The sequence below is a fragment of the Rhamphochromis sp. 'chilingali' genome (assembly GCF_963969265.1).
Source record: "Rhamphochromis sp. 'chilingali' genome assembly, chromosome: 14".
In the NCBI taxonomy this organism is placed as follows: domain Eukaryota; kingdom Metazoa; phylum Chordata; class Actinopteri; order Cichliformes; family Cichlidae; genus Rhamphochromis; species Rhamphochromis sp. 'chilingali'.
In genome coordinates this window covers 18,173,915-18,190,150 of record NC_137941.1, presented here as the reverse complement: position 1 = coordinate 18,190,150, position 16,236 = coordinate 18,173,915, and the positions used below count along the sequence as shown (strand labels likewise).

General features: G+C 40.2%; 1 protein-coding gene across 1 annotated transcript; it reads left to right on the top strand.

Annotated features, from left to right (window-relative positions):
- The first annotated feature begins 993 nt into the window (after positions 1-993).
- dnajc3a (DnaJ (Hsp40) homolog, subfamily C, member 3a) lies at positions 994-16,116 on the top strand. Its single transcript, XM_080903615.1, has 12 exons — positions 994-1,226; positions 1,708-1,818; positions 1,914-2,038; positions 2,361-2,435; positions 4,330-4,482; positions 4,618-4,799; positions 6,884-7,003; positions 7,473-7,578; positions 7,673-7,793; positions 14,704-14,836; positions 15,246-15,394; positions 15,587-16,116. The coding sequence occupies exons 1-12, from the start codon at positions 1,145-1,147 to the stop codon at positions 15,727-15,729; spliced, it is 1,500 nt and encodes a 499-aa protein (XP_080759741.1). The 5' UTR covers positions 994-1,144; the 3' UTR covers positions 15,730-16,116.
- Positions 16,117-16,236: the final 120 nt, after the last annotated feature.

Genomic DNA, 16,236 nt, shown 5'->3' with positions numbered 1-16,236 from the left:
AGTTTGGGGGGTCAAGGACTAGAGAAGACCCAAGCTGGTTTTTGCCCTAATCTATTAAAAACTATTTGAGAAAGCTTTTTGGTGGGGATGTGTTATGGTCTTTGTCTCCTTTTTTTAACTGCACTTTATACAGTAGACACAGTAATACTTAATGATCATATAGTTTCAAACTATTTATGAGAGTCCTTTGAAACTATGACATTAATAAAAACTAGAAACTGAGAGAATACAAGATGAAAATGTGTAACTGTTGTATATTTTTAGTGAATTCATTATATGATAGTTTATTAGTAAAAGTTACTTTTCATTTTTAAGTTTATAAAGCATGTATTGCTATAGTCAGCTCAAAAAAGGGTTAAGTACCTTAACCCTTAAAGTCCTGGAGGTCTTTGTAGCACTGCCAGGGCACAGTCATAAAAGGTTGTTAAATATAGTAGACTATAAGTTCTAATTTCCTTTTTTTCTTGTTCCATAAATCGTTGGGTTGCAGGCTAATACTTTTAAGAAACAGTTTAAAAAGTGTCAGTGTTTACTAACTCGTTTATTGTCTTTTTTCGTTCTGTCTCTGGCCCAGCCATAAACCAAGGAGAACTTCTGTATTTGTAAATTGTCTTTAGAAGCCAGGGTCTTTCGCTTTTACCGTAAAGATTTGACACTTATATGTTTGGGAAACGTTAAAAAAAAAAGGAGGAAAATCCACATAATTAACTGCTACAAATAAGAGATACAAGTAAATACAGATTTTTTAAAAAGATAAAATCTTAATGTCAAAATTACGGTTTACATTCTAGTTGATATACTTTTTACCTCAAAAATAAGGTGACTAGTGTACGTCCATAAGAACCACCGACCAACGCAAGCGCGCACGCACACACGCGCGCACACTGACCCTGTTGTGCTGTTGTGCTGCCGTGGCTGCTCTCTGTTGAACCAACAGATGTGGGCGGGGTTTTCCATATAATTCAGCCAATCACGATCACCCACGACCGGTCGGTTGCGTATGCTGGTCTACAGTGGCTGGGAAAAAGAGAAGAAATGTAGCCATCCGCCAACACATGGGATTGTAGCGAAATAAGGGGAGAACTGGTTGAAACAGTGACAGCTGAAGTCTGCGGGACGTGTCCAGAGAGAGAGAACTTTAACCATGGTTTCCATCGACCATGTGGCTCACAAAATACTGACGTACTTCCCATATGTTCTTGTTTTGATTGATATTAGGTTTCAAGGTAAGACGTTTGCTAGGTGTACTTTACATTTATAGCTGGTGAATGCTACCACTAACTTGAACTCGGGTTAAAGTTCAGACAACTTTATTACATGGGTAATGTCACTGACAGCATTAGCTTGTGAAATCGCTAATATTATTAGCTGACGTTAAGCTAGCTAGTCACTGGGTCAATTTTATTACTTAAAGCTAGCTGGTTTGAGCCTAAAGAATAAAAGATGATAGATAAAACTGCTTCTTTGATTATGCTTGCTCGTGAACGTCTTCAAGCTTGTAAGAAACCCAGGTACTTGTGAAAGTCTTTACCAATTACTGTGGGGAAAGCTGTTGCCGTTGCTCTTGTTATTGATGTGATTTACATTTTTGGGCGGGTCATATACAGGAATATTTAAATAAAATCTGATTATTGCATTACTTGAATGAGTAAAAATATGCTCAGTGTTGTTTTGTTGCACTATGATTTGTTCTATTTGTTTTTTAAGGAGGGAAATGTGGCAAGGATGGGAGTGTGGACAATCACATGGAGATGGGGAAGAAACTTCTTGCTGCTGGCCAGCTAGCTGATGCCCTCTCTCATTTCCATGCAGCTGTGGGTGAGTGTCAGAGACATGCTAACGACACCAAAAAAATGCCTTGGATTTTCCCAAAAGGTTTCTTCTAAAGTGACAGTTTCATTGGCATTTTACAGATATAGATCCCCAAAACTACATGGCATACTACAGAAGAGCTACAGTGTTTTTAGCAATGGGGAAGTCAAAATCAGCATTGCCTGATTTAAGCAGAGTCATTGAACTCAAACCGGACTTCACATCTGTAAGTTGTTGTCTTTACTGTTTGTCTAATGTGTATTTCTTCAGAAATGTTTTTTAACAGATGTAAATTTAAAATGTACATTTGACAGAAAATAGAATTTCAAAGCAATACTTCGTGTCATACTGCAGACTAACCTTTAAGGCAGAACTCTGTGATAAATCTATGCAAATAATTAGATAAAGCATGCAAACATCTGGCAACATTATCTTTTTATTTCGGCTGCGGGCCCAGGCGTGCTGGGAAATCAGTCGGTTCTGGAAGCTGTGTTGATAACTCTTTATTTTACATGCGAAACAAATTCTTGATGTGTCTCACTCAACAGGCACGGCTTCAGAGAGGAAATCTTCTTCTGAAGCAGGGAAAGCTGGATGAAGCGGAGAGTGACTTCAAGAAGGTGGTAAGTAAAGCAATACCCCCTTTTAAAGCAAAACTATGCTGGGGCAGACACTTGTGAGAGAAACAACAGTTCACCAGGAGGTGTCAGTGTTGATCTATGGCCGTAGTAACGTTGCAGTAGTCTTTTTTTTTTTTTTTTTTTTTTTTTTTTTTTTCTTCAGAATGATAAATATAAGTACAAAGACGTGTATTCATGGTTGTCTATACAGTGTCCTCCTTGTGCTGGATTTCAAGATAACAGATTAAAAAGCACTGTGAAGGGTGTGTTTGAAGAGATAAATGCCACTGAATGAAACTTAATTTTCCTCTACAGAACATAGAACATGAGCTAGTATTGTAGTAGTAGTATTATAGTATTGTATAACACTTATAACACTACAGTGAGGAACAACAGTGTGAGATTTTTGGATAATGACAGGGTAAATGCACTTTACAAAACACATGGTTCTTCGCAGTGAAACACCAGGGAAGTTGAAAGCCTTAAAAGAACAGGAAAGGGGGGTCATGTATATTTGAGTTTACTTACTAGATGTAAATAATGGGGAACGCTCATTTGAGCAATCTCGCACCATTTTAGAGGCTTGAATTTGTAAATGCATGTCCAATTAGAATCACATACTGCCACCTAAAATCATACAGTAAATGGCCTTGCCATGTCTGTGAATAAGTCTTAGGTTCCAATCGGGCTGTACAATATGAAGAATAATAGGATCAGATGGATGATATTAAAACATCCATCTTTTTCACATTACACTCGTTTTATACATGGATATGGTTTGGTTATGAAAAGTCTGACACGGAGCACAGAACTGGTCCCCAACACAGACACAACAAACCTTTTCTACCGGAGTATAGAAAGAGTTTACGAGAAGCAAAAAAGAGCCCCCAGGTGCTCAAAACAAACCTTACACTTAAAGGTTAGAACAGGCTTTTCCCTGCAGTGTGCCATGTAATAAAGACAAGTCAAAGTCACAACACTCGACTGCAGGTACACGACACCCAGCTATAAACACTTCACACAAGTCGAGGTGCCTGAGATTCACAGAATTTACAGAAAATGCACTATTTTGCGATTATATATCATTATCGGGATGAGAAATGTCTTCGGATAAGAGATTTTGGTCATATCGCACAGCCCTAAGTTCCAGGGACTTGGATGAACAGTTCACATGGTGTCACTTTGACCTTAAAGTATGCAGGTCATAGGCTCGTTTTTGGTCACCTGTCCACACTTCCCTGAAACCACCACCAGCAAGCTCTGAACTTCAAGTTGAAGCTTAATGATTAGTCCCATAATCATTCTTATGTTCTTATGTATGCTACACTGAATGATCACAGCCTTGGAATACTTTTAATAGTCTATTTCTGGAATTGCCTAAAGTATGGAAAAGTATTTAATTTTAAGCTGAGATTCATCCTCCATCAAGAGTGCAAAGAGTTCTTTTGCCTCCAGGGGGAAAGATTACATCTGAGCTTCTGCAGTCTATTTTTTTATTTTTTGTGGACTTCGTTTTGCTGGTATACTGTTGAGGGAACGGGCCAGAGGTGCAGGCTGTTCTGCTGCTTCAGCAGTCCACAACATTGGCCTGGTGTAATGCGTCACATTTATGCTCTTCCCTTAGCTGAGCTAGCAGGAACCATTTAAAGAGTAGATAGGTCTATTTGTAAGAGTTGTGCCATTAGCTGAGATGGCTCTTGTGAGTATGATGACCTCTGCAACGAGATTCATTATAACGTTATCTGTGCAGGGACTGGCAAGCACTGCAGTGATAAGTAATATTTTCGGGAGGCAGAAGATGGCACAGAAATCTCAAATTGGAATACATCTATGAGAGATGGAATCACATTTTCTTTAGCTACATTAGTACTTAGCGTAATGCCTTGAAATCTTCTAGCTGAAGTCCAACCCCAGCGACAAAGAAGAGAAGGAGGCCCAGAGCCAGCTGACAAAATCAGATGAAATTCAGCGCCTGGTGGCTCAGTCACGCCGGAGCTTCGACGACAAGGATTATGTGACAGCTGCTGCACAGCTTGACACCGTCATCGAGGTGAGAGACATTCCTTGCCAGTATTGACTGATTTTCCCACAAGCATAGGATTTTCTGCATTATCATCGATACAGAGAGTACAGAGCATTTGCGTATCACCTGAAGTCTGTAAGCGTTATTGTCCGACTGTTGCAGACGTGCATTTGGGATGTGACCTCTCGTGAGATGCGAGCAGAGTGTTTCATTCAGATGGGAGAGATGGGGAAAGCTATCAGCGACCTTAAAGCTGCATCCAAGTTAAAGAATGACAATACCCAGGCTTTCTACAAGCTGAGCACCATCTACTATAATCTTGGAGACCATGAGATGTCCCTCAGGTAAGGACTCGCAGACTGTTTGCTTTCAAGAAGCTCCCTGCTGCTGTTTACACTGTGGCAATGCCACAATAAGGCAGCATGTCACTATGGTTGATACTCTACTAATCACAAAGCTTTTATTCTAAATTAAAAAAAAATAGCAGGAACATTTCTGATAATGATTTAATCTTAGTTATTTTTTCTTAAAAAATATATTGGATTTACACTTCATCAGAGTACAGTATAGTGGGTAGCTCATTCATAGACTGTGCCTCATAAGAATAAAAAAAAAAAAAAAAAAAAAGGTAAACAGGATTTTAAATTTTGCTATTATCTTAAAAGGGTTGTCTTTTTGTACAGCCATGCACTTTTGCCCACTCTCTGGAAGTCTAATTTTAACCACTTTCAGTAATATGCATGAGTGAAGTGTGCTAGATTTCCTCCTCTGTGTCAGAAAAGGCAACACTTTAGCTTGAATGTAAGTTTTGAGGAGGAAATGGAGTCAAGAGGCCAAAATAGCTGAGTAGTACTGCAACGGTTCATGTGGCCCAAAAAAACCCCCCCAGAACTTGTGCTTATTTAAGGTGCTGTGAGTGGGCGCACAGTGAAGGCTCTAATGTTTAAGTCGACTGTCTGCGGAAGTTTGCATTCAGTGGTAAAATTGCAAAACAAGAAATGAACCAAACATAGTGGTACAGAGAGCAGCGTATGGCTTCACAAAGGCATAGCCTTCATGGATTTCAAAACACAACTGAAATTAATATTGGAAATTTTTGTGTAGATACTTTTATATTTTATAAAATGGCATCTTTCTATTCTGATGAATGTCATGACGAATGCATTTCCACCCTCAACATTACAAATGCGTGTATGATGATGATGTGGACTGCTGTTTCAGTGACTGGCCTTCTCATTGCTATTATTATTATCATCATTAGAAAGACTGTAGCCATAAATGACATAAGTAAGTTACTAACAGTGTAGGGACTAATGCGCTATTAAGTAACGCGTTACAGTTACTACGTTATTTTTGTGTGGTAACGAGCACAGTAACTAGTTATTATGCGAAAGCCAGGAACACGTTAGTCGTTACTGGGATTTAGATAGGGTCGTCATTGGTTACTTCGTGTGGTGGCTATCACGGAGCTTCCGCAGATTCAGTAACATTAGCAAGTGGTGGAGGACAGCAGGTGGATGAGGGAAAGGGGAGGCAAAAGGAGAGACCCGAAGTGGCCGCCAGTCCGAGTGTCAGGTGAACTGAACTTCAGGTAAGAAGTTATGACCTGCAGTCTATCTGGGTCAGATATAAACCATGTTTAGGTGGAGTTTATTTTCGTTATGCTGACTTTTCCGTACTGCGTACTAGCTAGCATGACGGAGTTTCTATACAGCTGGGTGGGTGCTATGATGTTACTGAAGTTGAACTTTATTTTGTTCATAAGGTTAATTATTAGAGTTGCCAACCGTCCCCTAAAAAAAACGGAATCGTCTCGTATTCAGAGAAAATATTACGCGTTTCGTATTGAGGTGAAAAGGAACATAGTTTGTCCAGGACTTCAGCTACAATGAAAAAGACACAAAGCTGGATTTATTCTGTGTCTTTGCTGCACAGCTGCCTCTTCTCTCATTCTCCCCCCTCCCTCAGCTGATCGGCTTTTCTCTCTTGTTTGTTTATCGCCCACTTCACGCCAGAAAGAGGAAACCGCCGGATGTCGCGCTAAACAACAGCAGCACGTTTAAGCTTGATCCGCTGTTGTTAGAATTTATTTAAAATTAATTTCTAGTATCAGCTGATGTTTGCTGGAGCCACAGCTGTAAAGCAACACATTAAAAAGAGAATTCTGAGTAAAACCAAAGTTACTTTCCCTAGTAACTAGTTACTTTGAAAGTAACGAGTAACTTGAAGTAACTGAGTTACTTTTGATAGAAGTAACTAAGTTACTAATTTAAAGTAACTTGCCCAACACTGGTTACTAATGATCATGCATTTGTACATTAGGGTTTATTTACTGTAAATCTGGTGTGTTATTGTCATTCTGTTCATGTCGTCACCATTGAAAGTTAGCCTTTTCAGCCTCACCTTTCCTCTGTCCTATGATCTCCAGTGAGGTGCGTGAGTGCTTGAAGTTGGATCCTGATCACAAGCAGTGTTACAGCCATTACAAGCAAGTGAAGAAGCTCAACAAACAGATCCAAGCTGCTGAGGAATACATCCAAGAACAAAGGTGTGTTTGTATGTTCATGAAAACATTTTTATGAGCACGAGTTTAAATTGAATCCTCAGGAATAATGTCGTTTTGGTCCACCTTTAGAGTGCTGGTTTAAGTGGTAAGAGTAAAGTGGTACGGCTAACAGCATATCAGTGAGTGTCCTCACAAAGATAGAAATGTGTCAGGAAAGTCTTCATCTCTGTAAATATAAAATAATATCCCATCTGAATACCGGGGATTGCATCAGCTGTACAATGACGGCTCTCTTATCCTCAGGCTCCCCCACTTCTCTGGTTTTACAAAGAGGCGTGCAAATCCCATCTTAACGTGAATGGATGTCACATCATGTTTGACATATATAAGGTTTCATATTTACAAGACTTAAAAGAGAAATTAACGATGGTGTGGTGTTTGTGGGTGCAGTGATCCATGTTGCAATCCCCTGTTTTGCCAGCGTCACATAATCGCCTCCCGCTTCCTTTAGGTATGAAGACGCAGTGAGCAAGTACGAGGCGGTGATAACCACCGAGCCCAATGTGCAACATTTCTTGCTTCTTGCCAAGGAGCGAATCTGCCATGCGCTAACACAGGTAAGCCCCTTTACTGCTGCAAAAGGATGTGTTAGGCCGCTATGCTTCTATTAAAGGATCTATCCAAGCTTCGTTTTTTCTTTGTTATGACCAGGCCCAGCAGGCTAGCAGAGCAATCTCAGTCTGTAGTGAAGTCCTAAAGTCCAATCCTGCGAATGTTAATGTGCTGAAGGACAGAGCTGAGGCCTATCTCCAAGATGAACAGTATGAGGAAGGTAAGCCCGACATATGTAGCTGCATCAAGGTTCTTCAAGATCGAGGGTGGGTAACATTTTGTCTGCTGGCTGGACTGACTTGGGAACAATAAGCAAACAGGAACACATCAGCTGAATAGAATCCCTGCATCAGTGAATAAAAACAAAATGGTACAAATATATATGCACTTTATAAAGTCATAGATTATAATTGTTACTCACTTGCACTTCACCAAATGAAGAAATTCTAGATTAATATTTACCATTTATATTCATATGTAACGTTTCCCATGCATTGACGTCACAATAGTTGGCTATAGTTTTAGACTTTCATTTTCCAAAGTCTGATACAAAAAGAAATTGATTTATTAGTGGCCAGTTCCCTTGCTCTTGTTTTGAAAGTTCAGTTCCTGCTAACCGGATAGCATAAGGAGGTCTCACCACTCAGCAAGCACCTTGGTAATGCTTGTGCACGGTTACTCGCACACTTGAGCCACATTCTCTTTATCTCAGAAATCGGAGGTCATCGGAAAAAGAAGTGTTTTGTCGGATACCTGAAAAGTTGAACACAATGCTTGTTTATTGGTGCTTAAAAACGCTGCAGTGTTATTAGCTCTCTCTATGGATTGTTTAGAGAGTCATAAATGCACAACAGCAGCAGCGTAGATTACAAGTAGCCGTTTAGTGCTGCTGATGTCTTTGTAGCACTAGTTGCCTTGTGGGTTCTCCTCAGTAAGCAGAGAGAGGAGAAACTTGAATTGCTCACATACACACAGTTCGTTATTGTAATTAGTACAGGGGGGGAAAAATGCTTGCTTTGCTGAGTTGCCCTACTTCAGAGCGCCGTCTGCCTCTCGTACTCGGCCACTGTGCAGCCGCTTGCTGTGCTCCACGGCGCACACTCTCCTCTGACCCCACTCCTCCTATACAGGGAGAGAGGTTAATTAGCAGATGCATGCAGGTGTACCACTCTCTCCCAGCTGGCACTGCTCCCTAAACACTTCTTCCTACAGCTGATCCAGCAAAACAAACCCCACCGCCACAGTCTTGCATTGCAAAGTCAGGGTCTGTGTTGCTGATCCAACTTTCCTAATGGGAAATCCAACTTTAGGAGGCATTCCAGCTAAAGGTTTCCCACTCAAAATGGAGCGTGGCATTATTTTGAAGCTTGTGTGCAGATGGCCTGTTTGTCTTCAGTTCAGTTTGGGTGTTTGTTTTATGTCTGTCCTGCTTTTGAGCGCACTCAGCAATGTTTGGATGGAATTTCTTTACATTTGGCAAAAACAATCACTCAAAGATTAAGTCATCAGAATCTAGAGGTTAAAGGTCAGGGATACTATGACTTCACAAAATGCCTTTTTTGGCAATGCCTCACACAGACTATCATAAGACTGTCACGTTAATCTACAAGAATAACATGGTGAACTGTAAACTGGACAGAAGTCAGCTTCACTGAGTCTCGACAGACATGTGTGCAAACTGCAACTTTACATCTGCAAAGTGGTAATTACAGATCAGCTTCACAAAAGCTGTTACACTTCCAATCTTGGAGCCTGCAGCGCTGTAGATGCTGAAATTCAATTGAAGTTTTTGTGATGAGAACACAACGATTAGTCTTACTGACTTTATTGGGTGCAACCTGAAACTCAAATGCCCTTCAGCATAGCAGCTCTGCCTCATAATGAAGCTTATAATGACCAACTGAACTACATGTTTGCTGCTGAGTCTGAAGTTATTTGTTTTATACCTTAGAAATTTTTTCTCACTTTAAATTTAAGAACTGAGCAGGAAAAATGTTTGAAAAGCACATTAATGTATTTCAGATGAACTTGTGCAAAATGCAACCTCAATAATAAATGGTAAGTTAAATTAACGCCTTTATGACTGCAAATTTTAAAGTGGGTGAGGTCTGGACTTTGAATGGGCCATATTTCTATAGTGGTTTGGTTCTTTTCTAGTTGTGAACTTTAACATTTAACATGCTAACTGATGCCTGCATAGTCTGAGATGGCGCTCTTGGGGTGTTTTGCAGTATTTTTGAGTGTTGCACAGTCTGACCTTGAGGTGAATTGGCTGGGATGTTCACTCGTAGGAAGATTGGCAGCTGTCTCGAATGTTTTCCGCTTGTGAATAATCTTTCTCACTGCAGAATAGGGCTGCCACGATTTGTCGACTAGTCACGATTACGTCGACTATCAAAATCGTCGACGACTGATTTAATAGTCGACGCGTCGTTTGAAGCTTTGTAAGATCACAAAAGACGCAGGAATAAGTGGCAGGATTTAAGAGTGTAATACCGGACTGAAACAGAAGATGGCAGCATTGCATGTACAAGGATGTCAGCTACCGTTAAACCCCGAAGAAGAAGAAGAAGCAGCTGTGTCCCAGAATTCATAGCGCGGCCCAGCGCAGTTTCCAACAATGGCGGCAGCTAGTTAGTTTTAATGTTACTCTTATTATTCTTTCTGGGTCACAAAATAAACGTTTAACATATTTTCAGGCGAGAATGTAGCTGTGTAAACCTCAAATATCTGCTCAGTTTATCAGGACACCACATATTTTCAAAAGCGCTCCGACGTTTTCGGAGACATCTGTTACCCACTAGCTCGTTAGCGAGCCGGGCGCTAGGCTCACTAGCACCGTGAGAACACCGGACTCCCCGCAAATCGTTTTCAAACCCACCGCCGTCTTTCGCTACTCAGGTTAAATATATATATATGAGTCACTTAGATAACTTAAAATGTTACTGTTTGGCTTTTTTTTAGTATTTTATTTGTTCCTGAGTAAATCAGTTTGTCTGAGATTAAAGTTATAGTTTTTACACAGCTGAATAAACGTCAAGCAGACATCTGATCATCAGAAGTGTGAGATGCTCCAGAATATACTCCAGTGTCCTGTTATATTTTAGATAGCAAGGAGTTTATTAAACTTCACCGAAACAATCTGCAAATTTCATTAAAATTTAATAAACTATCATCTTTTCTTTATTTTTAGTTAGCACAGACCTTAAACACTTAAAGCTGTAAGCTAATGATAGTTATATAAGAGCAGATGCTGCTGGTGCAATAAGCTGTAGTTTTACGTCCAACGGATGATGATCTGATTAGTCGACTAATCGCAAAAATAACCGGTGACTAGTCGACTATCAAAATAATCGTTTGTGGCAGCCCTACTGCAGAATGGTGCACTTACCATTACCCTCCTCAGATTGATGGGCAACAACGGTTGCTTGTCTAAGATCACTGATGATTTCTTCCCTCCTTGGCATTGTGTTGGCGCACACACCAGAATGCTCCAGACCGGGAGACCTGGGCGATCGTGGCTCAAAGAGTTGGCAGTTTGTCTTGTAATCGGAAGGTTGCCGGTTCGAGCCCCAGCTCGGACAGTCTCGGTCGTTGTGTCCGTGGGCAAGACACTTCACCTACCGCCTACTGGTGATGGCCAGAGGGGCCGATGGCGCGATATGGCAGCCTCGCTTCTGTCAGTCTGCCCCAGGGCAGCTGTGGCTACAACTGTAGCTGCCTCCACCAGTGTGTGAGAGTGAATGAATAGTGGAATTGTACAGCGCTTTGAGGGCCCCGAAAAGCACTATATAAATGCAATCCATTATTATTATTACTGCCAACACTCCTTCTTTTATGGAGGCGTTCACATTTGTTGCGGATCAGTTAATCGCGTGCATTTGATTATCAGCTCCTGACTGCTGTTTAACCTGTGAGTTTGTCTGAAAGCAGCACAGGTGTGCTTTTTGCACTTGACTGTAATTACCCAAACTCTTGTGCACTACCTGTAACTGTTGTCATGCTAGGAGCCCAACACAAGGGGTCCTTGTAACACAACACAGTATGCAGAGTGAAACAAAGTTAGGCGTCAGTGAAACCTCTTTTAAGCAGCTTCCTTCAGATCTCATAACTGTACATAGAAACGTATGTAGAGTACATCCTGCAAATTAATTTTTGCATGTAAACCAAAAATATTGTTTTTCAGACAGAAGAGAGATTCTAACATCTAATTACCTTCTGCCTCATTCAATACAATCTGTCTGTTAATTACCAAATGCCTTCTATTTTTGAATTTAGATAAGCACAGTGCAGGTTACATGTGTGGCTAAATATAAGAATCTTCATTTTGAATTTGGTTGAAGCATACAGCTAACAGATCTCAAGCCAGAGAAGACAAACGTCACCAACCCTGAGAGCACTTTATTACATACAGCATGATTAGAATTAAATGTGGAGCCGAGTGTTGGAGGTAAATATAACCTGCGAGATGTAGACCTGCCCAGCACTGCTGGCAGAGCAAGTGTGCAAAATTACTTGTTTTTCAAACATGAAGCTTCAATGGCAGTGGCAGAAAGTGCACACACACACACACACACACACACACACACACACACACACACACACACACACACACACACACACACACACACTCAGCTCTTACTATCCTTAACGCTTTACTGACAGAAGGTGGGATTAGGCTGAAACAACGGTCTCCCCATCTCTTGTCAAATTGCAGAAATGATGGCAGATGGTGAAATCTGCAGGAATAGTCTCCCACTAATCATTTTACCTGTCACCTGATGTTCAGCTACTGCTGTGCAACAGACCAGTGCATATTTTTATCAAAATTCCTGCCTACAGTATGTGTATCTGTCAATTAAATTTAAAATGTAATGAAAACCATCACACCCATCTCAACATGTTTTTATACAGACGGATATTGTAATAGCCAAACCTTTGGTGCTGTAGGACTCGAGCTGGGTAGTGTTAGCTTGAAGGTATATTAAATAATGACAAACAGTGTAACCAGTGACTATATTCAGCAGCACAAATGTACAGACACATTTTGAATGTTTGGACAATCATTAGGGGACTTAAAGCAATACTTGAAGCAGATGATATAATTTTGAAACATATTGGCTTTATGAGTACACGATTAGTTGAGACAATGCAAATTTCTTGGTCTCTCCAGCATTTGAAGATCAAATGATTCATGTACTGGGCTGTGGTGCAGCCCCTGTTTAAATTCTATGAGATTGGATATTTTAGCTCCTTTCCATTTAAGGTAATTTTTTTTTTTCTAAATCTGATTGGCTTACCTTTACAAACAGAAGGTTTGAACAGCAGGTGGGTGAAACTGCTCACAGCTAGAGCCCTGTGTCTGAGCTCCTGTGTGCTTCTGTGTTCATTGTGGCAAGTGATAAAAATACCAAATTGGCACAGACAGTTGAAGAAACATCAGGAGCACTTTGCTGTTGGAGAGCAAAATGTTGCAACTCTCGCTTTAGTAGATTTTTAGTGATGGAGAACGATGCATTTGCAAAATCGCTGGGTAAATTGTGTTTCTACTCTGCAGTATTAAATATTAGTTGTATCTCAGCTTTAAACTCAGATGTCAGAAACAAAGGTCAACATATGCATAAAGAAAATGTTAGCTACAAAAAAAATAAAGATAAATTAAACCTCTGTGCTTAAATTAGACTGTATAACCGGCAACACCCATATTGATATTATTATTGAAGGCTTGCATCTACTAAGCCTTTATTTCAACTCTTACAATAAAACACACCCATGTATCCATCCAATTAAACCCACAGTAACTGCTGCCATCAGTCCAGGCAGGTCAGCCTGACAGTAATAATATTCTTCTCAAAGATCCCAGCATCACCCCAGCAGGTGATGCTGGCTGGACTAAGTCTGTGTGTGTTGTAATCACCATGGCATAAACACATCAGCAGGTAGTGAAGCCAGACCTTGTGTGGGATTTTTACCTGTTAAAAAACACGGGTGTTAATTCACCACAGAGGGTAAACAAGCCTCAAAGCAACCAAACGTGTGCACACAAACAGCCTTAATATGAAAGTTTATTCAAGGACACTAGTGACGTAATATCACAAAGTGGATATTTGTGGATCCCGTGCTTCACTACTGATAACAATCATTTGTTACGTTTCTTTAAGCGTCTGCTGTGAATTTAAGCTATTTTAATTTAATTGCCACTACCATGGTTCTTCGGTTTCAGATACACGGCAACCATTGCTCTGACAGCTGGATAGTTTCTGAAATTTTAATTGCCATACCTTGTGTAGGTATTTTTATTTATTTAAAAATGTGTCTGTACTAAAGGAATCAATTCTCCAGCAAGTAAGGTGTGTTTAAATCGGCGCAGGTGATGCCGCTCTTCACTGTTCAGAGAGTAATGCTTTTTCTCTGAGAAGTCTATTCTCATTTGTAGAGGTCGATACTGATTTTTACAGAAATTTGTGACAATATAGCATCGACAGCTTGAGCAGGAGACATCATAGATTCGAAGCAGTTTCAGTTTTAGCTATATAGTGGTAAAGTACAACAACAGTCAGCTCAATGCACTTTACATTGTAAGGTAAAACCCGACAATAATAAAGAGAAAACCCCAGCAATCAAACAACACCCTATGAGCACCCACTTGGCGACAGCAGGAAGAAGAAAAAAAAAAGTAATGTAAAGTAATGTACAAAATTTTCTTATATTAAGAAACCCCCAAAATCGGGCTCAGGGAGGGAACGCTGTCTGCCACGACTGGCTGGGGGTGATGAGAAGAAGACAGGATAAAAGACATGGACGATTAAATGGAGAGTGGTGTATAAACACCATATAGTGAGTGAAGAAGAAAAACTCACTGCATCATGGGAAGCCCCCAGAATCCAAATGATCCAAAATCATCTGCATATTAACCCATATTTAGCCACAAAGTTTCTTGTATTTGAATGAATGAACTCTTACATAAGGGCAGGGGAGGAGCAGGAAGCTGGATATACTGTAGATTGGTGTTAGAGCAGTTACATCAAAGATGTGTTTTTTCAGTTAAGGTATTGTTTACATCACATTATTAGTTTTCAGTGAATAAATAATACTAATTTCATTGTACTCCTTTTTTTTGTCCTCTTCAGCTGTTAAAGATTACGAGACTGCTGCAAAACACAGCGAGGGGGACCGTCACATCAAAGAAGGTCTGGAAAGAGCACAGCGGCTACTCAAACAGTCTCAGAAGAGGGATTATTATAAGATCCTTGGAGTGAAGAGGTGGGAATCGGTCAATGGATTTGGGAATTTTTGCAGATCAAGTTCAGCAAGAAAATGTAACACATTATTGCCAATCAGTTGGTGGAGAATTTAAACTTAAAAAGTAGTTTTCTTATGAAAGACCGCTGGTTTGCTTTTAGGTTGCTTTTTTATCAGGCCAAAACATCACTGCTCTTGAATATTTCATCATTGATGCCTTTTGAACATTTTTGAGTTTAAAAGGTCTACTGATAATCTGAGATGGAATACAAATTTACAGCCACGGAGGCATTTGTATTACACTGGGGCTAGAAAACTAACTCTGACACTTGGATGAGTATTTTTAGGTCTGGCTTAGGTCAAAATGAGAAAAGAAAAGCTGTTCTTATCTTTGACAAATGTGCTGATAATGCTGTCGCCGTGGTCACAGAACTGCCCAGAAAAAGGAGATTATCAGAGCCTACAGGAAACTGGCACAACAGTGGCACCCGGACAACTTCCAGGATCCGGAGGAAAAGAAGAAGGCAGAGAAGAAGTTCATAGACATCGCTCAGGCTAAGGAGGTTCTCACTGATCCAGGTAGTGTGTGTGTGTGTGTGTGTGTGTGTGTGTGGAAAGTTGTTAATGCAAGCCTAAATCACTTCAAGAGTTGCTGTACCATTTACCATTACCCTTTAGATTGTTCTCTACAGCTCTAACACTAATGGTTTTAGAAAAAGAGACACTGATTTCTAATTCAAGTGTGTGACAAGAATCTTCACGTTTTCCTAGAGATGAGAACCAAGTTTGACCACGGAGAAGACCCCATGGATCCAGAGAGCCAGCAGGGGCACCATCATCATCACTTCCACGGCTTTCAGGGTTTCAATCCGTTTGGCTCCGGGCCCTTTAACTTCAAATTCAACTTCAACTGAGGCGGCTTACTCTTCAGCACAGCTGGAGTGAATATTTGTACTTTCCTCCCTATTTAAAAGGGAGATCACTGGCATAAAAAGACTGTTCACAAGTATCATAAAAATGTGGAGCATAAGGTGACTTGATTCAGTGAGTCCAATTAATTAAAAATGCATCTTTGCTGTGGGAATCAAAACTTTGGGGGAAAAGGTCTCCTACTCTGCTAACAAATATCAGACTTGAAGCGGCTTTTATCTATCAGATCTTACTCTTGTATCCTCTCCACAAATTGTACAATCACTTCACATCCATTCGTAGGAATGTATTTGTACAGAGGTACAGTATTATTTTTGTATGAATGGAGGGTTTTTTGAACTGTAAATAAAGAGCTATTTATGTACATTAAATTGAATCGAGAGCATTTTTTAACCGACAGAGACTAAAGGGTAATAATTGTGACTCCTTAAATTCACGCTGAAAGTGTATATATTGAAGAACAGACCAAGAAAATCTCCTCAAATACATCT